We start from the raw sequence: 26,320 nt of genomic DNA, 5'->3' as shown, positions 1-26,320 counted from the left end.
GCGACTGTGATCTTCTAGGAGACGCAGACTCTGTTAGGCAGTTGAATGTGCATATATTCTCCATCTGTTACTCTCCCTCCTACCCACCCCTCCACGCAGTCCCAGGTGCTGGCAGCCCATGCTACACCACTGGGTCCACTTCCAGAACCTGTGAGCCTGTACCTGTGATGGTAGAAGGTATAAGAGGAAGCCTGTCAAGGTAGTGGCTTTGGTCGGCAACTAAGTACCATGATTTAGCATATGCAAAGAATTTGCTCTGTGCTATAGAAGCAAATGGGGATGCAGGTGGCGCTGTGGGTTAAACCACAGAGCCTAGGACTTGCCGATCAGAAGGTCGGCGGTTTGAATCCCTGTGACGGGGTGAGCTCCCGTTGCTCGTTCCCTGCTCCTGCCAACCTAGCAGTTCGAAAGTACGTCAAAGTGTTAGTAGATAAATAGGTACCGCTTCAGCGGGAAGGTAAACGGCGTTTCCGTGCACTGCTCTGGTTCGCCAGAAGCGGCTTAGTCATGCTGGCCACATGACCCAGAAGCTGTACGCCGGCTCCCTTGGCCAAGAAAGCGAGATGAGCGCCGCAACCCCAGAGTCGGTTACGACTGGACCTAATGGTCAGGGGTCCCTTTACCTTTATAGAAGAAAATGGGTGTAAATAAAACCATACATCCCAAATACACCTCTTTCTGCTCTGACCTTCGTTACAAGGATATTGAGTCCTAAGGCCAGAACCCCTGGAGTCTCTCACATCTCAGATATTGGGGTGGCATGTAACAGTATCATCAGCTGAAAGTCTAGGGGACACATGGAGACCCTAAGGAGTATCAGCTACCCACACAAATGCAAAAGAGGGGTGGGCGTAACTGTGGAAATAGAATTTGCTGGAATATTTTGTGAATATTTTCCCTCTTCTCCAGACTAAATGTGTCCACCTCCCTCAACCATTCCTCATAAGGCTTGGTTTCCAGACCGTTATTTTATTGGTTGCCCTCCTCTGCACACGTTCCAGCTTTTCAATATCCTTTTTAAACTGTGGTCTGCAAAACTGGGCACAGCACTCCAGGTTGGGTCTGACCATGGTAGAATAAAATGGTACTATTACTTGCCTTGATCTGGGCATTATATCCAACGGTAACAATTTTATTCTGTTATTAATAATCATATTGGCAGCACAGTTTTGTAGATAACCATTTTTAGAATTAAAACAACATTTGATTAGAAGATCACGGTGCTGACATTAGAGTGACATAAACAAGCACTCCTGTAAAATGCCCATATGAAGAATGAAGTGCCAAGGCATGTACTGGCAGGATTATGCCATAATGTTTTTGACACCAACAGACTCCTGCAGTCTTGTTTGGCAGAACTTTGGTGCCGAGACAGCAGTGACATGAGATAATTGGCAGATCAAATATTTGCAGCGAGCATATTGCTTATGTTTTATTTTGTTATGCCATAAACAGCCAATCCAAATGCCCAGAAGTTGAGATCATTTCCCCTCCATGGACAGGTTATTTGACTCCTGCATGCTGTTTGGCAAAACCCAAGGTCTAAAACGGGAAATGCACAATAGGTAACAATGACATCATTTTTGGACTGTCCTGGTCCTGTTAGTGACAGCACGCGAGCTTTCCGTCTGTTGAAGTGTTTGTCAAGCAAGATGATTCTTGTGAAATTTGATATCCTACCATCTTTCTCCCCACCCCCCTTTCTTCTTAAAAAGTAAATTATGATTGTTTCCTGTTCTGGAAATGAGATTGACTGCGAGTAATTCTTGAGCTGTCAGAGAGCACTGTGGGATAGGCATCTTTGCCAGGAAGACATGACTGGCAGATGAAAAGGGATGATTATGGAAACATTTAAAAGGGGTCAGCTGGAAGAGAACCAGGGCAAGGATAACTAAAACAAAAGAAAAACAGTAAGCTAGCAGCATGCTACTGTGGGTGGCAGGCAAATTAAAATGATAGGGAAAGAGCAGAATCATTTGAGGCAGTGGGGTGTTGCAAGGTCCACAAGGAAGAGGCGCAAAGGAACTGAAAGCCTGTAGAAGAATAAGGGGTTGCGCATTGGCTAAACCAACAAATCAAGGAGCAGATTAATACACAGCACTACTCCTTCATCCCACAACCCATTGGTCTGCGTGCACAAGCTCTACACACTTATAACCCAGGCCTTTGTGTTATACTATTGCACCAAGTTACCAGCCGCCGGATCATTATTGTGAAACGTAAATTTGTGATTTTGATGTTTTAGGTTTTTTATAAGTTATAATAATGGCATTTTGTATTTTATAATTTTATTATGGCTTGTTCACTGCCCTAGGGTTTTTTGATGAAGGGTGGTCTATACGTGAAATTAAGTAATTAATATTAATGATATATTGTATGTGCCTAGGCTCCTCAGCATGATTGGGAGACCCTGCTTTTTGCAGGGTTCTCAAAGATGCATCTATGGAAAAGGCCCATAGCTTACTAGGAGAGCATTGACGGTGCATGCAGAAGTTCTGAGGTTCAGCTCCTGGCTGGGATTGGTAGGGCTGGCAGAGGCCACTGCCTAAAATTCTGGAGAGATGCAGAGATACATGGACCAATGGCTTGACTTGGTATAATGCATGTTTCTTTGTACACAAATAACTGATCAAAGTGCAGAAGATGAAGTGGTGAGTTTGATCCTTCTCCTCTCTGTGTTAAGAACTCCATAAGAGCCTGATGGAACAGACCAAAGGCCTATTTAGTGGAATCAAAGGCCTATTTAGTTTTCCAGCTGCTACCAGTCATATGCCTCTGTAAAGGTCACAAGCGGGAGATGAGGGTGACAGACTTCTCTCACCGCTGTTCCCTATTAGCTGGTGATTCAGAGGCATGCTTACTCTGAACCATCATGATTTGTACCCATTGATAGCTTTATATGCCATGGTTTTTAAAAATTATTTAATTTATTTCATTTTAAAAAAACCTCAAAACTGTTTTCCCTAATTCAATTTTTTAAAGCCATCTAAGATACTCAACCACCACCTTTCCCAGTGGTGCCATTTTATTGCTGTCTGGAAGGGCTATAGCAAAACAAAGGCAGGACAAAAAAAAACAAACCAGAACATTTGTGGTATAAAAAGTTACCCAGCAAAGGTTGATAGATAACACGGCAGCCTTGTAGAAAATTTCCCTCCCTTTATCTGGTGGCAGCAAGTTGTTTATATTGGGGTGGGGGTGCGGTTGAGCAGAGGAGTATACTCTTATGTTACCAGAGAAATCCTTTCCCTCAGATGGATGGACGGAGGGTGGCTGGGAGGGGGCTGTCATTGGCCCCTTATAAGCTTCTAGAAGGTCTAAACAGGGCGTATTAAATACAGTGGTACCTCGGGTTAAGTACTTAATTCGTTCCGGAGGTCCATTCTTAACCTGAAACTGTTCTTAACCTGAAGCACCACTTTAGCTAATGGGGTCTCCAGCTGCTGCTGCAGCATGATTTTCTGTTCTCATCCTAAAGCAAAGTTCTTAACCTGAAGCACTATTTCTGGGTTAGCGGAGTCTGTAACCTGAAGCGTATGTAACCCGAGGTACCACTGTATAAGAAAACCTGCTTGGCTGAGCTGAGGAGGGAGTCCGCAGTTCCTCCTTTTGAAAGTCATAATTTGAGCTATGCAAATGAAGCTTTGGGGGATATCCATTTCAGTTTCCAGATGTTCTAAGTGACGGTGCCACAGGCTAGCTAAAGGCAATTTAGCACTGGTCACTGGTAAGCTAGTAGACAAATTAGCAGTGTTCTGACCATGAGTTTTGGTGCAGGCTTAGCAACGGCCAGTCAGCTGCTTGCTTAGTGTAAGCAATTGATCCTAGTTGAGAACACAAGTGGCAGAGCCTGTTCTTGCTTTCATTGCAAAGGGATCTCTTCCTTCCTTCCTCTTCAAAGGTGGCAGAAGATGAGCTGTGCATGCACTTGTCTTTGTGCTGATCGACAGAGGGCAGAGCTGTGCCAAGTGCACATAGAGCCCAGCATCTCCATGCCACATAACAAACTCTGGCAATATAGCAGCCGCTGCGCGCGCGCACACACACACACACACACATACACACACTCCCGCTCCGAGAGGCTTCTCATTTCCCATGGCAGTTGCCCCTTCCAGCTTGGGGTAAACAGATTGTACAACACTACAGTTACAGGTTCCATTTGTCACGAATGTACCAGCCTATTCTCCTGTCTAAGAGCAGTGAGCAGCCACAACAGAAACAAGAAAGCAGGGGAACCACCTCCTGTGGCCATCAGTCTTGGACAGAGAGCATGTTATCACTGGAACATGTATTTGTGTGTGTGTGTGTGTGTGTGTGCGTGTGTCGAAGCTACATACATGAGTCTGACCAAACTGCGGGAGGCAGTGGAAGACAGGAGTGCCTGGCGTGCTCTGGTCCATGGGGTCACGAAGAGTCGGACACGACTAAACGACTAAACAACAAACAACAACAACAGTGTGCGTGTGTGTGCGTGCATTTGCGTGTGTATAAAACCTCCCTAAGAAAATTACTTTATCCACAGATTCAGGAGCTCCTGAGAGCACTTACCTCCTGCAGTATGCAATTAATGTAGAGGAATGTATTGTGTGTTTTTTAATTACACCGTATGCATGTGCTCCTTTTTAGATGGTGCCGCTAATCAACCAGGCATGTGACATCCTGCTGAGTAACTTAAAGGTCTATGCAGATTCTGGCACAGCTTTTGACATCCAAAGGTACTTTAATAAATTAGAAGCGAGGGAAGTTTTTACAGGTACTTGATTTGCCAAGCTATTCTAAGTATGCAATTATTTTACAAATGGAGTTTTTAATTTTTCTGTCTTGATGTGGACACTGTCACTTTCAAATGATTATATCTGCCCCCTCCCTTGTTTTACTATAGCACAATATTTTAACATTAGCAATTACAAGCAAAAGTAATTGTAGTGGAGTATCTAATCTGTAGCCGCCTGTAATATCCATGGGGGGCAGGGGGAAGAATGTTCTTAGTGGCTGCATCCAGCCATTGTGATAAACCATAGTTTATCCTGATAGGAGTGAGCCTAGTCAAGACTTGGGCTCACACACTCCCCTCCCTCTTTCCTCTCCTTTCCATGCCACAGTTACAGGGAAATTAGAATTTCGCTTCTATCTTTTTAAATTAATCACAGTTTAGCACCACATCTGAACCCTAAACTGTGGTCCATGTTTAACTATGGTTTCTTGAAGCAATCCGTCTTCATAACTCAGACCTGTTTGACAAAGATCCTTTCCAGTGTTAATTGAAAGCTTCCTTTTGCAGATTCTGCCTCTTTTATTGCTGTTTGTTGAATGTGGTTGGGGAAAAGATTGTGGTTGAGGAAAGATTTTATGATATTCATTCAGTTTCCAGATGCAGCTCCTTATAAGCTAGTATATAACAGAGCAGTCCTAAGAGTGGTCGGGAAGCCATGGAATAGGTGATCCTCTGTCAAATCTGAGCCCTGCCAGTTCCTGCTGGCCAGGGCAGAAAATGGGGCATTTTCCTTTTTGCTGTGCTAGTTCCAGGCTGCTGCAGCAGAGAAGCTTCAATCAGGCCCCTCTTCAGGAAAGGTCCAGACTAAGATGCAGCACCACCAGTAACACTGCCAGCATAGCTTTTTCCTTGCTCTCACTTTTGGTGGATGCAGCAAGGGTCTCCATAGCAGCAGAGCCCAGCAGAGAAACACTTCTGCTGATACCCCCACCAGCTCTACTACTCAGGTAGTTAGGATTGTGCTCTGACTTAGCATAAATCTGACTTCCATTTTCCTATGTCAGCACTGACATGATGCTACATGATGGGAGTGAAGAGTGAAAGCACAACCAAGTGAATTCTGTTAAGTGTGTGTGTGTGTGTGTTACATATGTATTGATATATTTTATTTCTCTGCACTCAGTACTGTATGCCTAATGACTGGCAGCTTAATGTGTAGACTTATTACAACATAATGTGTGCCATTTTAGGTCCTGTGTAAGATCTGCCTCTGGCGATATTTACGTTGGCCCATTCACAAATGCAATTATCACTTGATGTTGCAGTCATCATCAGATAAACACCTATGTGTGAACCAGCCCCGGAACTTTTGCAAAACTCAGATTCAGAAAATGGGGGATTTCTTGTGTTTATAATTATTAGCAAGTATACATTCAATTTTGTAGTTTAAAAGTACAACTTCTTTACCATTTGTAAAAATGAAAGGTATAAATATTATTCACAATCAACTTCAGAAGATAATGTGCTTAGTTTTTCATTTTACAAATATCATCCTGAAATGAATCTTTAAAAGGCTTGGCATATATAAAAACTCAAATTGTCTTAAATAGGCTCAGAAAAATAAACCCTAGGAGACAGTTTTGGCGTAAAGGCAGAAACAGAAATGTGGGGTGACAAACACTGCAGTTTAACAGCAACCTTTTTAAATCTTTTACAGGAATTACAGTTGCTTTACCCTGGATGTTGTTGCTAGTGTGGCTTTTGGTACCTATGTGGACTCCCAGAAGAATCCTGAGGATGCTTTTGTTAAGAACACCAGAAGATTCTTTGAACTTTCATTATTTAAACCCATCTTAATCCTAGCCAGTAAGTATAACATCACAGTGTACATGGTCCAATTGTTCCTATTTTTCCCCTTAAACAATTGTTTGTTACAAACCAAAAGTTGTCCATGACAGTGGTTTAGAATGTAACAGGGAAGAAGAAAGATTATGCAAGGGCTTCAAACATGTGTAAAAGGAGAATGTATTAATGCAGTTAAATTAAGTGTCACACACCTTTTTTGGACTAGTGGGCGCTATGCAGCTGTTGAGAGAGCATGTGGGTGCCATAGAGAACAGTGTATAACATGAAATTCAATAATACAGTCATGGTGACACTTCCCCCATAAATTTCCAACTAGAAAATGCTTAACCTGTCCCCCCCCCCCATGCCAACCCTAAACCAAAGATTAGGCTGTGAACCCATACCCACTTACTAGGGAGTAAACCCCTTTAAATACAAAGAGGCTTCTGAATAGATGTGTGTACTGTAACCACACCGTGAATTCTTAATTAGTGCCTGGGTTTAGGTCATGCAGAGCTAGAGATATGCCCAAACCTCATTGCAAAGTTTTCACATTTGCCTTTTTTTCTAGAGAGGGGAGGGAGAAGATTCTTTAACACCCACTAACACTTATAGTTTAGTAGTATTTGCAGAAAATAACTTCTGGGGACCCTTTTATTTCAGACAAACCTTCCATATGAAAGTATCTTGGTTGCTAGGGAAAAGAAAGTGCAAACTACAGGGATCCCACAGACTAGAAAATACATCAGAAGTAGGAAAAGTGCACTAAAAGGATAAGTAAGTCCCATTGAATTCAATAGGGCCCATTCCTAGGTTAGTGGGTACAGGATTGCAGCCTAAGTAGATTACAAATGAGCTTGTTTATTTGTGTATGGCATTTGTGTGTCACCTCATATTAAGTTTTCTGGGCAGTTTACAATAAGTAAGTAAAAATAATTTAAATGCGGAATAATCACAAATCTGTCAGATTAAAAGTTACATAAGTACCACAAGAAAACAAAAACTCACTGCACCCCCAAACTGAGCACAGATTGAAAAATGGAGGCCAAAATAACATAGTTATTTAAGAGGCCTGTGTGAACAAAAAGGTATTCACTAGGCACCAGAAACATAAGAAGCTTGCTTGGGAAGCCTGCTCCACAACTGAGGTGCTGGGATTGAAAAGGTCCTTTCTCTGGTAGTTCTCCGGGGTGGCAATCATTCAGTACTGGGGGCACCTGTAGCAGGGCTTCAGAAGAGGATCTTGACGTTCAGGTAGGCACGTGAAGCACAGCATTGACTAGAAAAATGGTTAAAACAGATAATGTATTCATGTTATCATTTATTTGTTACTCCTTAAGACATTTATGGTGGGGATCCTCCCCCCCCCTTAAATTGTAAAGAGCAGTAGAGTTCAAGAAGATTAGATGCAATTATTTTTGTTTTTGACGTAACTTACCATAACAGTGATATCATCAATAGGCAAGGGCTACAATCCTATGCACTCTTACTACCAGCAGTGTAGCGTGGCCAGGTTTGGGTTGTTTTAAAAACTTTGGTGCTCCTTGTCAGTAACACTTGAGAGGGCTGAAACTCTCTTTATGTGGTAGCATTTACTAACATATGAAAGCAAAACCTGTGACTGCTTATCCCTTAACAACATCAAAGTAATGATGAGGCACATTGGAAACAAAACAAGAATTTTATTTATATGCAATCTATGAGGGTTAAAACTTAATGGATACTTGGATAAGGCAGAATACTTTGTTTCAGTCACAATCACTTTACAGAATTAAATCAATAACTTTACTTAAGACTTCCACTTTAAACCTGTTTCTGATTAAACTGATTCCTCCTAAAATGGGTATTTGTTCTACTAAACCAGTAAAACCCTTCCAGCCCCTTGTAGGATCTTTTCTTTTCCCTCAAGGAAATAAACTGACTTGCCCTGCCTAGCAAACCCCTAACCACCCAGGTAATCCCTTGGTAAGCCATTTCTAAAACTAATCCTGTCTCTTACCAAACACTACCTGACAGGGTCTAATTTTTAACTCCACCCAGCCCTGCTTGGCTTCTGGGTATCCAGAAAGATGAACCCAAGGTCCGTCCAATCACACAGTCCTATAATTCTGCTGCACTCCACCTTTCTGTGTAGATGGCGTTTCTCTCTCTCCATTTGACACACCTATCTAGTACAGTGGTACCTCGGGTTAAGTACTCAATTCGTTCCAGAGGTCTGTTGTTAACCTGAAACTGTTCTTAACCTGAAGCACCACTTTAGCTAATGGGGGCCTCCTGCTGCCGCTGCACCTCCGGAGCACAATTTCTGTTCTCATCCTGAAGCAAAGTTCTTAACCTGAGGTAATATTTCTGGGTTAGCAGAGTCTGTAACCTGAAGCGTATGTAACCTGAAGCATATGTAACCCGAGGTACCACTGTATGTTAGTCCGTTTAATTGTTTATAATAATAGCCACTCAGTGTGTAGAATTGGAATTTATTGCTCTCCAGTTTAAGGCAGTTAGCGGTTTACTATAGGAATCAATTGATCAAGTCTCAGATTTGTGCCATGCACACAGCTTTATGAATATTATGCAGCAAGGTAGTTCCTATGAAGGGAAAAATACTTCGGGGCAAATTCCTCATTTGAAAAAAAACACACCAGAAACATTTAGTGACCTTCTATTTAATGGTTCACTTAGTTAAAGGGTACATTTACACAAAACTTTCCTGCAGCCCCGAGACAAACCTTGTGATTGTCTCAAGAGTCTGTAAATACAGTTTGCTGCAGTTAGTCTCTTTGGAGAAGTATATATAAGCTTTAATAGGGCATTAAATGAGGCACCCTGCTTTCCAGAATGAAAAGGGATGATGGAAATTGAATTAATGTAACCTTCCAGTCACATTCTCAGAGCTGTCTTACCTTGCAGGTTGGTTTGTAAAGTGTATGTGTGTTTCTAAAGGCCTCATAATGAATTAAGTGTGCTATGGCATACATTGCAATGTTGCAGAACCCTGAACACACATTGAATCCTATTTCTCTGTAGAACAGCCTTCCCCAACCTAATGCCCTCCAAATGATTTTGGACTTCAACTCCCATTGCCCAGCTCTAATATTGTAAATTAGAGAAATGTATGAGATGCGTCCTACAACCATGTGTTCATCTCAGTAATCGGAGTAATCTGAGAAAGTATATGCGACCCTCTAGTCAACAATGGCAACATAAGAAAGCAGTACTCTAAAAGGAAAGGAAATCCATATACTTAGGGGTTGTGGATATTTGCATTAATAGCTAATGATGGTTTGTTTTTTTTGAAACTCTCTTGAAGTTGCATTTCCGTTCGTAATGGTCCCCCTGCTTCAGATTTTGCCAAATAAGAAACGAGATGAAGTGAATGGATTTTTTATCAATGCCATTAAGAATATGATTGCTTTGAGAGACCAGCAAGACCCAAATGAGGTAAGACTTCTTTATGGTAGGAAGAGCCATGCATGACCCAACCAAATTGTGTGCATTTAGTCCACTGCTTCCTACAGTGATTAATTTGTTGCCTCTAGGATAGACATGGAACGTGGGTGGTGCTGTGGTCTAAACCACAGAGCCTAGGGCTTGCCGATCGGAAGGTTGGCGGTTCGAATCCCCGTGACGGGGTGAGCTCCCGTTGCTCGGTCCTTGCTCCTGCCAACCTAGCAGTTCAAAAGCACGTCAAAGTGCAAGTAGATAAATAGGTGGGAAGGTAAATGCTGTTTCCGTGCACTGCTCTGGTTTCGCCAGAAGCGGCTTAGTCATGCTGGCCACATGACCTGGAAAAACTCTGTGGACAAACGGCGGCTCCCTCGGCCAGTAAAGCGAGATGGGCGCTGCAACCCCAGAGTCGTCCGTGATTGGACTTAACTGTCAGGGGTCCTTTACCTTTTAAAAAAAACTTTTTTTAGAATAGACGTGTTCAACCGGTTGACTTTGATTTTGCTAAAAAAAGCTCCCCAACTCTGGGCAACCCCCCCCCCAAAAAAGCTCAACCATCCAATGACAATGGGTAGATCACTGCCAGTTTTTTTTATACTGGGAGTAGATTGCAGTCTCTTGGGATTTGGACATGCCTACTCTAGAAAGCCCATAAGCAAGGCACAATGGCAGTAGCCTTTGCCTAATTTTCCACTCCCAGCATCCAGCATACTTCAGAATTATAGTGTCTCTGCTAACTGTAGAGATGATATCAAACGCAGCAAAGGCCTCAGTCCAAATTGCAAACTCTGTCTGCTTTAATGTGTTCAACAATTTGGCTGATTATTTTGCTCTTGACTTCTACGTGTTTTTGCACTTCTTGATGTACATTGCGACTGGAGCTGTGAAAAGGGTACAGAAAGTTCACTTTTCTGGTGACTCATATGTTCTTATCAAAACTAGTATTGAAAATTGCACTTAGAACTTGCAAAAATTTCCAACCCAATAATTTTATCCATTTAAAAGCATGACATTTCTTCCAGTCTGGGTTTTTAAAAAAACATTTGTAATTTTATTTTATTTTTTGCTCTCTTTCTCTTTCTTTCTTTTGCCTCTTCTCTCTATGTGCTCCCTTATTATAGATATCTCTTTCCCTTTTGTCACTTTCATCCTTCATCATACCTTTGGTGCTGGAACAACCTCTCTGAACTTCTGCATGGCGTCACATCCTTCAGGCCACAGCTCAAACCTCATTTCTTCCATGAAGCCTTTAGCTTAATCTCCTTCATCTCCATCCCCAGCTGAAATGAACCATAAATACGTACAACACCATTTGTGCATATTAAGGGTTCAGTAGTCTTGCTCTCCTTGCTATGGTGAGAGGGAAGCCAAGCATTGGAAAGTGAAAAGAGTTTAAGGCTGAAGCCACACACCAAATCAAATCTACATGACTGCATCCTCTCCTCAACTTGGAAATGGAGACATGAGACAGGGCTGTGGGCTTGCCTCTATGCCCAAGGGGCACTCGGGGGTTGGCAGTGCCCATTAGGTTTGCACCTCCAGCTCTGAGCTTGTTTTCTGCTACTCCCCACTCCCACCCCACCCCTGGTCCAAGCTTAGAGCTGGAAAGAACAGATTTTCCAGTAACCTCATGCTGTGTTTTGAGACTTAGCACAAGCCCAAGGCCCTTCCTCCTGGAGGAGGAGGCCCTCATGACAACAATTTTTGGTTGGCCAGTTCTAGGTTTCATTTTTCCATTGTGAGATAATTTCCCACTACTTTCCTTCTGGAAAACCCACTGTTTACCACTGAATTGCAACAAACATTACAGCCATACCTCGGGTTACAGATGCTTCAGGTTGCGTTTTTTCAGGTTACGAACCCGCCCAAACCCGGAAGTACCAGAACAGGTTACTTCCGGGTTTCGGGGGTCGCGCATGCTCAGAAGACTAAATTGCGCTTTGCACATGCGCAGAAGCGCCGAATCGCAACCTGCGCATCCACAGACGTGCTGCTGCGGGTTGTGAACAGTGTGGGTTGCGAACATGCATCCCACACGGATCACGTTCGCAACCCGAGCATCCACTGTAGTTGGTTTTTCTGAGGATTGATGTTTCTTCCGATTCAGTGGTAAACAGTGGGTTTTCCTGGATGAAACTGTGGGGCAGATGAAAAACTGCTCAGACCTGTGCCTTCTAGCAGAAAACCTCTAGGACCCATGCTTTCTTGGCAAAAATGTGAATAAGGTCTTAGCCTCTGATTGTAATAGCACTTGTTAAAATATCCTTGTAGACCACATTGTATTTCCTGTTTTGTAAGTTAGCAAATAAAAGAAAACAAGAGCCCTTCAAATCTGCTAACTAAATTTGTATGTAAATGCTCCGATTACCCTTCAGATTCCAATGCAGGCTTCATAGAAACAAGCTTAATTGATTCACTTCAGTTCTTACTGCTGCCCTTTCATGATCTGATGCAAGTTTCCAAATTCCAGACCTGCAGAAATAAAGAATATTAATTAACAAATATCTTACAAACTGAGCACATACTAAATATAATCTTGTGGAAATATTGTAAATATTGTGAAAGCATGGAAATAACTAAATTTGGATCAGTGGTGAAGTTGCTGCAGGTAAAAAAAAAAATCAAATAGCCTAAGTGGGGAAAATGATGTTTATTTTAAATATTTATATTAAATAAAGCCTTCCTTGTATGCTAGAAAATAATTTTACAGTGGGAAGGTAAAAATAATTATGGGAAGTTTTAGAAACATTTAATTAATTAACAAAATCTATGTACTGCTTAATTTTAGTAAGCCTCTGAGTAGTTTACAAGAAATATCAAAATTGTCAATTTTTAAAAAAATAATTAAAATTAACAGTAGAAAAAGAGATTAAAACATGTTAACATCTATGTATCTGGCTAGGCTTGCCTGAACAAAAATGTTTGAGGCAGGAACCAAAGGGAATACAACAGTAGATAGTGAGATCCAAAATGTAGGTGCCATCACACTAAAATATTGATTTCTTTCAACTGTTGATAGTTTTGTAATTTAGATTGAGCTCTGTGAGGTCATTTGCTCTTATCCCATTCCATTTGCTCTCAATTGCGTATATTCTTTCTGCCACCGTTTAAATGTAGGTAATTTTCTGACACCGGCAGAACTATAGATGTCTTCTCCTACTGGGATGTTTTAGGTCCATGCTTCAGAAATGCCCTATATACCTCATCAGAATTGTACAAGGAGACTGGCAACATGGAGAGCCTCCTTTTTGTGTTTCAAAGCTCTTTGCACTAATGCAGATGGCTCTTGAACTGATAAGTAGGGTTCAAGATAAATGCTTTGTATTTCTGTTGTTTTTGTTTACCTCAGTACACTGTTGAGTTTCACCTTGAACAAAGCAAAATTCTACATGCGTTCTTACTGATTGTTTAGATGAGTGGGTGGCTGTTTTAATACGTAGTCTTCCACTTTGTGTTCAGATGTGTTGCACCCTGATTTATTTCTTTATAAGAATCCTTATCTACCCATTGCCATAAGATTGTCCAGTGATTTTTAAAAAAGAAAATAATTCAAGCAGAAATGATACTCCACAACAACAATAATAGTACAAAGCACTTTGGGCTTCATTTTAAAGGTGGGTGTTTTTGTGTGTGTGGTTTTTTTACACGTTTGGTTAATCCTGAAGGCAGATAAATAAAAAGGATTGTCAGATGTGGGTTGTAATAAATTTTAAATGAGTTTCATAAAAGCTACAACTAAACGTAAACCTGCCCAAACAGGGAATTTCTAAAACACACAATTCCTCCTCAGTTTTTTCCGCTGCTTCCTATCATGAAAACTGTCATGTGGATTAATAATTCATTGTTCTTGAATCAGCCCTCGAGGAAAATTGACCGCAATGTCATTTCCATCTGAGTGGGGTTGGTTTTTTTTTTAAGGGGGCTAAAATGGAGGTATGAATCTTCTTCCTTTGCAGAATCACCAAAACACATAGGCCAGAACTTGGATTAATTGGCTCTTTTGCTGTGACTCTCCATCAGAGGAAGAAGACTTAAGGGGAGCTCAAAAAACTGCTAAGACCCCCTCAGAATTTCAGCAGCTTATTGTAACATAAGCGTTTGCAGGAAGCAAGACGCCTACAAATCACATAATGGAATGTGTCTTACACTTAACTACACTTTGGGCTTGGGACTTATGAAGTGGCTTTTCCTTGACCCTTGTTTATGCATCTCCTCTCCTGCCCTACTGTGTGGCACACGTTTAGTCTTCCTTTTTACAGCAGGCAGGGAAATGGCATGGAGGATGCAACCCCTTCAGGAACGTGAGGCAAAAAGGCAGTTGCCTTGCCTCATGCTGTATTAAAAAGTGGTACCTTGGGTTACAGACGCTTCAGGTTACAGACTCCGCTAATCCAGAAATAGTACCTCGGGTTAAGAACTTTGCTTCAGGATGAGATCAGAAATCGTGCGGTGGCGGCAGTGGGAGGCCCCATTAGCTAAAGTGGTACCTCAGGTTAAGAACAGTTTCAGATTAAGAAGGATAACAGCAGCCACATTTAAAGAAGGAACTATTGGAAACTCAAGGCAGTAGAAACGTAAGATGATTGGACCCCACTGAACTTGAAGCATGGGAAGCCCCAACAAAAATTTATAATTTGGCAAAATATTTGGACTTTATGATATTTATTTGCATAATGTGGAATATTTAATGTGATTTGATTGGATTGTTAAAATGGAAAACTTAATAAAAATTATTATTTAAAAAAAGAGAACAGTTTCAGGTTAAGAACGGACCTCCAGAATGAATTAAGTTCTTAACCCGAGGTACCACTGTATAAGGGAGGAATGGACAAGTTTCAGTCTTCATAAGTTCTTTCCCCCCCATCCTGTACCCACAATAATCTGCCATTTTTTAAAAAAAATAAAAAAGCAACACAAAAATATATAGCTCAGTATATAGGAATTTCTAAAGATGTTTTGACTGAAAAGAGGGGTGAGGAACCTGAGGGCCGAGTACTGCCTCTATCTGGCTCCCAGAATTCTCCTCACGCCACACACTGTCAGTGCCCCTGCTTCTCAGCCTGGGCGTTTGGCTTCTCAGGCTTATGCTTCTTTGCTTGTTTGGCTAGAGGATAGAGAGAGGTGTGTGAATGGGTGAAACCACTAGCCTACTGCACAAAAGTAAAATTTATATAGTTGCTCTGCCCATCTTTGCCTCTGGGCCTGCTCACCAATGGCCAGGAAATATAGCCTGTGGGCTGAAAATGGATTCCCACTCCTGTCCTAAATAGGCATTTCAAAACACATTTTGCTATATTTTGAGGCAAAAACTATTGCAAAATTTGGAGAAGTGCAGTCTGAAGGTTAATTTCATTCCTGTCTGCACTTTAGAGCCGTGGATCAAGTCCTTTCACATTGGACTTCACAGAAGTCAAATTCCTCAGGCACTCCTCATTTAAAGGCATGTGCTTGGGCTGCAATCCTAAATATTTCAGCTACTTTTTAAATCCAGACAGGGAAGCTGTGTCGTCCCCCCCCCCGGTTATAACTGGATTTAAAAGACTAATAATTTATGTATCCTCTTATTTTTCCTCCCAGTGTGCTCCCTTGGAAAGTGTGTCACCTGAATGAAAAATGTGTCAATTAAAAGCCAACCTCCACAAGTCTATTAAAGAGACAGAGTCCAGAGAATGTTCTGTGATTTTAATTAAAATAGAAATGTGAGTAATTGGTTTTGTGCTGCAAACCTTTATTAATATCTTAATGAATACTGCGGTGTTTGTAAGCCTCTTTCGAAAGCCCTGTTGTGCTATGTTTTGTGTCAGTTTCCAGTCCAGGTTTTGGGGACTGTTCAGTCCTCCACAGATTCAACTTTTCCTTCCACAGCAACATACCCTCCAACATTTCTCCAGTGAAAAAAGGGAAGTCCTATTCCATAATAATAATAATAATAATAATAATAATAATAATAATAATAATACCACCAATAATACTAATAATAATTTCATTCTTTATACCATGCCCAGATAATTGGGTTTCCCCAGTCACTCTGGGCAGTTTCCAACACATATAAAATAATAAAAAACATTAAACATTTTTTTAAAAAACTTCCCTATACAGGGATGTCTTCTAAAGATTGTGCAGTTACTAGTCTCCTTGGTTTAGGGATTGTGTTTTTGTTTTGTTTATTTATTTGCAGATTTATTTAAGAGTTTTGCAACAAAAAGTTATGAAAACAAGCGGTGCACAGTTAAATAAGATAAGACTATAAAATGCAATGGATAACAAACTGTGTTAACAATGAAACCACAGTCTGCAGTCACACAATCAGTCAATCAATCATTAGCTGAACTGGGTTCCACACAGTCACAAAAACAAATTAACCGAAAAAGCCTCAAAAACAAAAATGCAAAATAAATAGCAAAAACAAAAGTGCCCAACTTAATCTGTTCTGGAAGTCTGTTTGACTTCCAAAATGTTGAAAAACCAAGGTGCAGCTTTTGCTTGGTGCAGACACCCCGGAAACAATAGCCAACAGCCGCATCGGATGTTCAGCTTCTGAAAAACATTCGAAAACAGGAACACTTACTTCTGGGTTTTTAGTGCTTTGGAACCAAGACGTTTTAGTATACCAAGGTGTTTGAGAACCAAGGTACCATTGTAGTAGCAAATTATCAGTCACTATCACCGGCCAGTTGGTCCAGGGTGGGGGGTTTTAGGAGTAGTCATACCATCTAAAGCAGCGGTGTCCAAACTTTTTTCAAAGAGGGCCAGATTTGATGAAATGAAGGGCTGTGGGGGCCGACCGAAGAGCCAACCAAAATTGTTGACCTTTTTTTTAGGGTTGAAGTTGTTGAGCTTCTTTTAGAATTGAAGTTGTTGAGGGTTTTTTAGAGTTTTACCCCAGGAAATAAACTGCCACAGGGGCCAGATTAAACCGATCAGTGGATTAGGCCCCTGGATTAGGCCCCTGAAACGGACTTTGGACATGCCTGATCTAAAGAATCCATGTTTCTCCATGCATACATTGTTGTTGTTTAGTCGTGTCTGACTCTTTATCACCCCATGGACCAGAGCACGCCAGGCACTCCTGTCTTCCACTGCCTCCCGCAGTTTGGTCAGTTTCATGTTAGTAGCTTAGAGAACACTGTCCAACCATCTCGTCCTCTGGCATCCCCTTCTCCTTGTGCCCTCAATCAGGATCTGTCGTTCCAGTGAGTACTCAGGGCTGATTTCCTTCAGAATGGATAGGTTTGATCTTCTTGCAGTCCATGGGACTCTCAAGAGTCTCCTCCAGCACCATAATTCAAAAGCATCAATTCTTCTGTATTTTAAAGGTTTTTGGTGCATGCCTATGCACCTTTGCCTAATGTCACCCACTCCAGTGTATCCCCCCACCACAATGCAGCTGATGAGATAATAGGTGTCGCAAGATTCCTTTGATTTAACAAATGAACCTGCTCAGTTTTCTGCATCAAAGTACTGCAAATAATATAAAAAGGTAAAGGGACCCCTGACCATTAGGTCCAGTCGTGACCGACTCTGGGGTTGTGGTGCTCATCTCACTTTATTGGCTGAGGGAGCTGGTGTACAGCTTCGGGTCATGTGGCCAACATGACTAAGCCGCTTCTGGCAAACCAGAGCAGTGCACGGAAATGCCGTTTACCTTCCTGCCGGAGCGGTACCTATTTATCTACTTGCACTTTGATGTGCTTTCAAACTGCTAGGTGGGCAGGAGCAGGGACCGAGCAACGGGAGCTCACCCCGTCGCGTAAGCCTCATCCTGTTTTCAGTATATACTGTGTATAACCCCCCCCACCACCACCACCAAACATCAGCCAGCTGTTGATGTTAGCAAACAAAGCAACTTGAACGCCAAGCCAAATCCCCAAACAAGCATTTCAGAAAGAGCCTGAGCTAACACAAGATACTGAAACATGGCCTGGAGTTTAATAAACTTGAAGTCTAGGGAGTAAATTCCAGAGCTGAGAAAATGCTGCCCTCAACCTCAGTTATGTGCAATTCTAGAGTCTGTCAGTTCAAGCACAGTAGAAGCTTTCAGTGTCTGTACTTGAAAGAGGCAGAGAGGAAGATTAAATGTTTGAAAGACAGAATTAGGGTGCATGCAGATGTACATGAGAACAAGAGTGCATGTAGATATTTTGGTTATGAAGTGAGCACTGTTTTCTCTGCCTTCTGTGAAAACATATGTGCAGTCTTTGGATCAGATCCTGATTTCCTATTCTGGTTTGCCCCCCTCCCATTCCCCACTTCAATCACTGTTTGTATATATCCTTCTGATTTTTAAATATTTTTATATTTATATTTTATATTTATAACTCCAGCCCTTCTGCTAAGAAGCTCAGTGCACAACTATGTCTTTACAGTGAAATGGATTAGGCTGAGGGGATAGTGATAGTGACTTATTGAGTGAGCCTCACCTCACAATTGAACCAGGATTTGAACCTGACTTTCCCTTGACCAAAGCAAAAGAAAAAAATAAAATCTAACCACATAAATTATAGTCACAGCTGTGAATGCTTAAATTGCATTGAAACCACTAAGAAATAAGCAAGACACTTAACCTTTGTTGAATTCAGTGATTGTTCTTTGTCCTGGTTTGTTGCTTCAAGCAACAACAAAAAAGGAACCCTTTATCCTGAATAATTTAATCATTGTGACCTGCCACAGATACATTTTCAGTATAATCCCAGCAGTGATGTCTCATTAATCATATATTTCTCAGTCATTTTCCTGAATGCTTCAGCTGATACTGTACCAAAAATGGACACTAGGGCCTGGAAGTTGGGGATTCATTTGTTAAAAGTGTGTTCAGTGCTTTCAATTAAAGATAGATATCAGAATTCAGTTTCAGGAAAGAAATTGAGACTGACACTCAATATGTTTGACCTTGGAGAGAAGAATTGGGTTGCATTACGTGCTCAGGTTTCATATTCGTACACTATATTGGATGGTTGTGAAGCTTAGAAATGAGGATTTAAAGAAGGATTATTAATGTAGTTGAATATGTCTTGCACTGTATGGCTTGTATTCATTCTTCCAATGTGTGACACAAAGCTTGCTACTTCCATGCAAAATTGCTTCCCTGAATGACCAGGCAGTGTTTAAGAAGGCTTAACGAACTGGAAAAGGCATGGCTCACAGCACCCGTGTCACAACCTATAATGGAAGGCGTCTGTCTTGGACAGACTAGAAGAGTCTCTTACCTACAGCATCCACAAAGTCAGGCTTCTATCCTTTTGCAAAACTTCATCAGGCAAGGAGTCTTTCACACAGCTACTCTGACAGCATCACCATTTGGTTTTCTGATAGATGCTTTGTTGTGCAAAAAATAAAAATACTTTTTTAAAAAATGGAAGAAGAATATATAATATAAAGCAAGTGTCCATCTTGCTGATGCGTCTTTCAGTTTGCTGCTGGTGTAGCATTTTCCTGCAACTCAATTATTCTGCAGCTAAGCAAAGCTGAGGAGAGGATGAAGTGCAGGTGCCTGTTTGCAATGAGGGAAACATTTGGGAAGGCCGAGCCAGGTGCCAGATATGATGTCTCCCTGCCTGACTTTCTGTCTCATTTGCATCCCACCTTTTCTTCAAAGTACTCAAAATGCCTTATGTGAGGAGTTATCCATTTCATCCTAATGCAGCCTTTTGAGCCTGAGAGACAGTTGAATCTGATTGCTTGATATACTTATTGAATTGGTTTTTGTAGGTTTTTACACCTGCCAATAATCCATCTTCATTCCTCTCACGCCAATATTTCATTATTACTCAGACTTCATTGTAAAATGTCTCCCAGTCCGGGAATCAGTGTGTTTTTACATGAGTAGAATGTATGCTTTTATTTAAAATGCATCTCTGGGTTATTTGTGGGGCATAGGAATTCGTTCATCCCCCCCCCCAAATATAATCCGACCCCCCACAAGGTTTGAGGGGCAGTGGACTGGCCACCTGCTGAAAAAGTTTGCTGACCCCTGGTTTGGGCGCTCCTCATATAGCCTGATCATTATCATCCTTTTCATTTAAGAAGACTGGTCTTAATATTGCTCCCTGTTCTGTGCTGTCCTCTCCTGTTGTTTGAACTTTTGGAAGGTTTTAGAACCTGAAGCATTGCTCATGAGAATTAATCCAGGAAGTATTCCCCCCCCCCCCGCATAATTACCCTACAAAAATGTAGGTCTTCCTTCCTTCCACTGACACACTTCCCAAGTCTTCAGGGATTTATTTCAAGGGCTTCAAACAGCTTCTGAACAAACTATTAAAAGCAGGGTTCAGAAAAAGCTAAGTGCACTTAAGCCCTATTGAAATCAATGGAACATTAGCACACCAGTTAGAGTGCTTATATTCAATTGATTTCATTTAATTTTGCCTGAATTGTGCCCTAAGGCTAGAATGATAGTTTTAAAGAACATGATATTGTTTCCCATGGTGCATTTCTTTTGCTCCACTGTCACCTCTGTTTAAACAGGTTTTGCATGTTTTTAAGGCATTACAAGAACCTGGTTAACAATGATAATAGTGAGATGAAAGTTCATATGTGAGCGATCATGCCTCTGTCAATCCACATTCAATGCTCTGAAAGAAGTGGTTCTTTGTCTCTAGCCTTAGAAAGGTATTCTAATAACATGCACTTTACAGCCCAGTCTTAAGAGAAGCCAAAATGTTTGGACATTTCAGTCTCTGAGTTAGTAAGGATGAGTTTACAGGATTACTGGGCTATATAAATATGAATTTGTATAATTCAGATTTTAATGCCCAAGTGATGCAAGTCTAATATCTGAAGTGCCTCCTCACACATTTAGCTGCCTGGTTGCTAAGATCAGCAATTGAGGCCCTGTTAGTAGTGATACCGCCTTCCGTGGTTTGAGGGACAGTGGTACATGAGAGAGCCTCCTCTGTGGTGGCTCCCAGGCTGTGGAATAACCTCTCTGAGTTGCATCTTGGGCTACCATATACTTTTTGACAATTTGCTAGGGCAAAGTGCATTTGAAATATGCCCTATCTAGTCCTATGCTTGTGTTCATTGAAGACAATCTTACTCGGCTGCGAGTCATCACTAAAGAAGAAGAAGCTAGTCTGAGCCCCCTAGTCAACAGATTATAAAGTTATTTGATACTCAGCTCATTCAGACAATCGTATCTTGCCTTCATAATCTAAGATATGAACAAACCTTCTGTCTATGCATGCATCACCTTCTATTCCCCCCCCCCTTTTTGGCAAACCACAATTAAACCCACAAGTCTTCAACTAACATAGTTTTCCATTTTGTTCAAACCAGAAAACTATGGCTACCAATTCAGAACAAGCCAGGATCTTCAGCCACAGTTTACTGGTTCAGATGTTATGGGGAACTATGGTAAATTAAAGGCTCCCCATTTTTAATCACAGTGAGAAGAGAGGAGGGAAGGGGCTTCCTAGGCAGATACAAAGTTGAGATATCTTCTGAACTAAACCATTTACAGTTGTTGCCACACAACCCCACCTGTAGTGGTTTTGAACACTGCAATGGAGATTAAGCAAAATATCTAATTACTGTATTTTTTGCCCCATAGGACGCACTTTCCCCCCTCCAAAAATGAAGGGGAAATGTGTGTGCGTCCTATGGGGCGAATGCAGGCATTCGCTGAAGCCTGGAGAGTGAGAGGGGTCAGTGCGCACCGACCCCTCTCGCTCTCCAGGCTTCGCGCGGCTCTCTGCAAGGCGCGGGAGCCCAGCACTGGGCTCCTGCGGCTTGCAGAGAGTTGCCTGCATGCAGAAGGCTGGGTGCACTGAGCTCAGCGCGCCCAGACTTCGCGTGGCTCTCTGCAAGGCTTGGGAGCCCTGCGCTGGGCTCCCGCGGCTTGCGAAGAGTTGCCTGCATGCTGAAGGCTGGGCACGCTGAGCTCAGCGCGCCCAGACTTCGTGCGGCTCTCCGCAAGGCGCGGGAGCCCAGTGCTGGGCTCCTGCAGCTTGAGGAGAGTTGCCTGTTCTGGGGGCTGGGGTCGGGGGAAGCTCGGGCTTCCCCCGCCCCAGCCCCGCACCTGGGGGGGGGAAATAATTTTTTTCCCTTTATTTCCCCCCAAAAAACTAGGTGCGCCTTATGAGACGGTGCATCCTATAGGGCGAAAAATACGGTAGTTGATCACATCCTCTCTTTATTTCTTTTTTTAAAAAAGAGAAACAGCTGCAAAAATGTACCGTAATACTCAATATTGCTCCTACAGTGATAGAACATTCTCCAGCCGGTGAAGGATACAGTAAAATGTCATTGGCTTACTTCATCACAATGTAATACCCACACAGGACGCTTGTAGAGAATGTAGTTCATTTGGTGAAAGATTTTACAGGGCTCGGGGATGGCCAAGCCAATTAATTCCCCACAATTTAGATTTAAAGCCCACAGTTGGTTTTGTTGAACCTCAGTACACTTTTTGGATGTCCTTTTCTTCTTACCGGGTCATAGCACTTAGCTGACTGCAAAAGCCAAAGCACAGTATGTTAAGTATTTCTGCTTCTTTGTTTCTCACCATTCCCATGTCAGTGATCTGATAAAAGTCCTTTGACATATATAATGAATGATTCCTTTTGTGCCCTTATCTCATTTGCCCTTTTCCTGTGCCTGCTCCTCTCCCTCAATTTTATTTCCCATCATGGCTCCAAGAATATAATTTAAAAGCTCTCCCTTGATCTTAAAAAAAAGTAAAGCAGATTAAATTATTTTTGAAAAGCATTCCAGCCTTGCTTTTCCTTCCCAGTCTGCAGCATCTCAAAAGTCAAGCTCTGCAACCGCTTCTGCATCCCCCCCCCCCTTTTTTTTTGCTCTGACAGATTATGCTGGGGTTTGAGGAACTGAAAATAAATGCAATGCCATAATGCATTTAACAATGGATTGCAAAATAGACAGCATGCCCAAACCAGCTTTAATGGAGTGGCGTTAAGTAGACCCCTGCCAAAAGTCACTATTTTCAAGGGCTTACTCTTCATGCTTTCAGAACTCTACAGCATGAGAGCACAATAGTGTGTTGCGCTTACACTCTGGTGGTGAAAATATGAGGTGACAGATTCTCAGTAAGCATAGGATATAGGCGGAATGTGACATATTTGAAGCAATGACCTGGATCAAAGGACCTGTGGAAGTAGTTCCATGTGCCCAAGTGGGGTTTAGACAGCCCCCTGCCCCAAATTCCAGATGCAAACCTCTTTTGAAACTGAGAGGACAGTCAAAAGTAGCTTGTGACATGGCACAGGAATCTTAAAAGCACCCAAGGGGAATACCCAAGCTGTTTGGATTATAGCCAACATTTTAGGCAATGCTACATGAGGAATGTGCCCAGGATTGTCTTGCACATAGGCTAAAAATCTCTGTAATGAGACAAGGGTTTCGCTTTTTGTCCTGTCCCATCCACTAATATTGGCACGATGCGTAACATGCCTACCTAGTAAAACAAAAACAAAAAACCATGAGTCACTTTTTAAATTATAATTTCATGTTCCCTTAAGTCAGCTCTATCTAGGGCTATAAAAAGGCATTGATTTCCATTCTGACCTGTGTTAGTCATATGCAGCACTGTTCCATAATTATTTATGATTCCACACCATTCATTTTAGTTCAAAGGTAATTCATTTCAATACAAAAAAAAAAACACAATGCAAATTTGGGATGGGGGTGGAATCACCACTTATCATTTATGGACTGAAAACAACAACAACAACAACAACAACAACAACAACAACAACAACAACGAATACTGATAGTATTTTCTGGATTGATTTCCATTCCAGACTTGGGATGAATGTTGGTAGTTCTGTGGGCCCGAGGGCTTCACAGCAGAAAGAGCTAACAAAGGGTTACTTCTGCACCCTTTAGTGTGCTTTTTCTCCTCATGTTCTAATCTGCTTTGCACTTATTGCGATTCAGATCAGGACTGGGGTTTTTTAAAAAATGAAGTTAAGTTGATCGAATGGAATAAATTGTTGAAAATTGATTGATTAAATTTGATTTTCAAGTAATTAATTTGATTGTAAGTGGCTACCCCAAATCAACTGATGCAGTGATTATTTGGCAGTGATCGTGATTGCTCTTAAATGCAGTTACACAAAATCTGAATTTACTGACATCCCTAGCTCTATTCTCCTCTTCCAAAAAAAATCTACCGCAACACCCCCTTTATTGTTCCCTGTCATCAGTGCAAAGCAAAGACTCCATTGAACACCAAGCTACACGTCAGGCAGTTACATGATTCTTTCCCCTGGCTTTTTTTTCCAAGGAACAGTTGCCACTGGAGACTGAAATCGGGTAAAGAGCCACTGAGGAGAGGGGCTGCCTAATCCTTTCCCTTCCTTCCATGTGTCTTCTTAAAACCACCCCACTCCGCTGCTTTTCTCTTTTCCTGTGGGAGAAAAGATTTGAGGTCCCAGCAGGGGGGAAAGAACTGGGGAGAGGGTGATGTGATACCCTGTTTTCCCAAAAACAAGACAGTGTCTTATATTAATTTTTGCTCCCAAAGATGCGCTAGGTCTTATTTTCAGGGGATGTCTTATTTTTCCATGAAGAAGAATGCGGTACACATTTATTGTCTAACTGTGAGTCAGCCAGACTCCGTCGGGGCAGAGCAAGCAGCAGGCGGCAGGTTGTCCTGGCGGCAGCGCGGGCTCTCTGATTTAAATAGACCTCGCACTGCCTGAACAGCTCCAGCTGCGCTGTGGCCAATCAGTGAGCTGTGTGGCGGCGCCCGTCACTATGGTCCAGAGGAGTCAGACACCTTACAATAGCTTCAGGGGCCTTATATTCCGGGGAGGACTTATGTTCAGGGGAGGCCTTATTATCGGGGAGGTCTTATTTTCGGGGGGATGCCTTATATTACAGCGAGAGGCAAAACTGGAAGTAGGTCTTACTTTCGGGGGATGTCTTACTTTCGGGGAAAGACGGTAGGACAAGAAGAAGGAAGGAGAAGAATTGAGCAGCCCCTCTCCTAACTCATCCTTTGTTCCCAATTTCGGGCTGCTTTAAAAAAGAAGCTAAAAGGAAAAGAATCACACCATCCAGCCTTTATAATACAGTATGAGTAATTGTTAGGCAACGCCAAAAACAAGGCTCGCCCCTTGGAGAAAAGAGATATCATATAGCTGTATTAGCGTGAATGTACGTCCACATGCTTGTTCACTGACTTAATGTTTTCACTGTGCATTTTGCAGAGACGCAGGGATTTCCTCCAGCTGATGCTTGATGCCCGAAGCTCTGCTAATGACATCACCGTGGAACATTTTGACACGGTCAGCCAAGCCGATGTTTGCATTCAGGAAAATGAGACATCTGCCAGCAAAGCCCGGCCTCAGAAGCAAACTCCAAAAGCGTTGAGTGATGATGAAATATCTGGCCAGGCCTCCTTATTCCTGATTGCTGGCTATGAAACCACCAACAGCGCCCTCTCCTTTGCCACTTACCTATTGGCCACCCATCCTGAGTGCCAGGAAAAGCTGCTCCGAGAAGTGGACGAATTCTTTTCAAAACATGTAAGTAGGCCCCTTGCTTGATTTTTCTGGTTTCATATATAAGGGGTGGGGGTAGGGATCTCTTCAGCCAAAGAGAGCAGAATGTACTTGACAGAGTCAACTGAAGCAGGTTATCTAAAACAGGAATTACTCACCAGTGTGACATTTAATATAATGCAAAGATTCACATCAAAAATCAAACGCTGCTCAAAGCCACCTGTCAGACCAGGGCTGGTATATTCCTATTTCTTTGCATTTATTTTTTTACATACCTCCCCACTCATCATCACCATCATCATCATAAACTTTATTGCACTAGCCAAAGGCCATGGCATCATTCACAATGGGAACAAAAAGAAAAGCAACAATAACCATAAAAACATCAGGCACTGCAGATACCATAAACCAAGATCACAAATTATTTGTTGCATACGATATAATAGCAAGGGATTCTCAGGTAGAATGTGCCAGCTTAAATGTCCGAATCACCCTTGCAATTGACCGCTATTTTATCTAGTTCTTTTCTCCTGATCTTCTTAGCTGCCAACGCATATAGTGCTATTTTATGTTACGAAGTCATCAGTATCACTCAGCAGCCATTTCACCCTTTCCACCCTGTTTTGAGTGTGTTCCAGAAATATTTACAAGCGCTGTGGGTAAAACCTCAGTGCCTAGGGCTTGCCGATCGCATGGTCGGCGGTTCGAATCCCCGCGGCGGGGTGAGCTCCCGTCTCTCGGTCCCAGCTCCTGCCCACCTAGCAGTTCGAAAGCACCCCTAAGTGCAAGTAGATAAATAGGGACCGCTTTATAGCGGGAAGCTAAACGGCGTTTCCGTGTGCTGCGCTGGTGC

At 42.2% G+C, this 26,320-nt stretch overlaps 1 protein-coding gene across 2 annotated transcripts in view; it reads left to right on the top strand.

The window, feature by feature from the left end:
• TBXAS1 (thromboxane A synthase 1) overlaps positions 1-26,320 on the top strand; it is a 214,335-nt gene that overhangs the window by 136,225 nt on the left and 51,790 nt on the right. For both annotated transcript variants that reach the window (XM_053404995.1, XM_053404996.1), the window contains 4 exons: positions 4,627-4,715; positions 6,432-6,580; positions 9,867-9,997; positions 25,174-25,491. In XM_053404995.1, the coding sequence (XP_053260970.1) occupies positions 4,627-4,715; positions 6,432-6,580; positions 9,867-9,997; positions 25,174-25,491 (687 nt within the window). The remainder of the gene's footprint in view (positions 1-4,626; positions 4,716-6,431; positions 6,581-9,866; positions 9,998-25,173; positions 25,492-26,320) is intronic.

Source organism: Podarcis raffonei, chromosome 10 (assembly GCF_027172205.1).
Source record: "Podarcis raffonei isolate rPodRaf1 chromosome 10, rPodRaf1.pri, whole genome shotgun sequence".
NCBI classification, from domain to species: Eukaryota; Metazoa; Chordata; class Lepidosauria; order Squamata; family Lacertidae; genus Podarcis; species Podarcis raffonei.
This window is presented reverse-complemented; position numbering and strand designations above follow the sequence as displayed.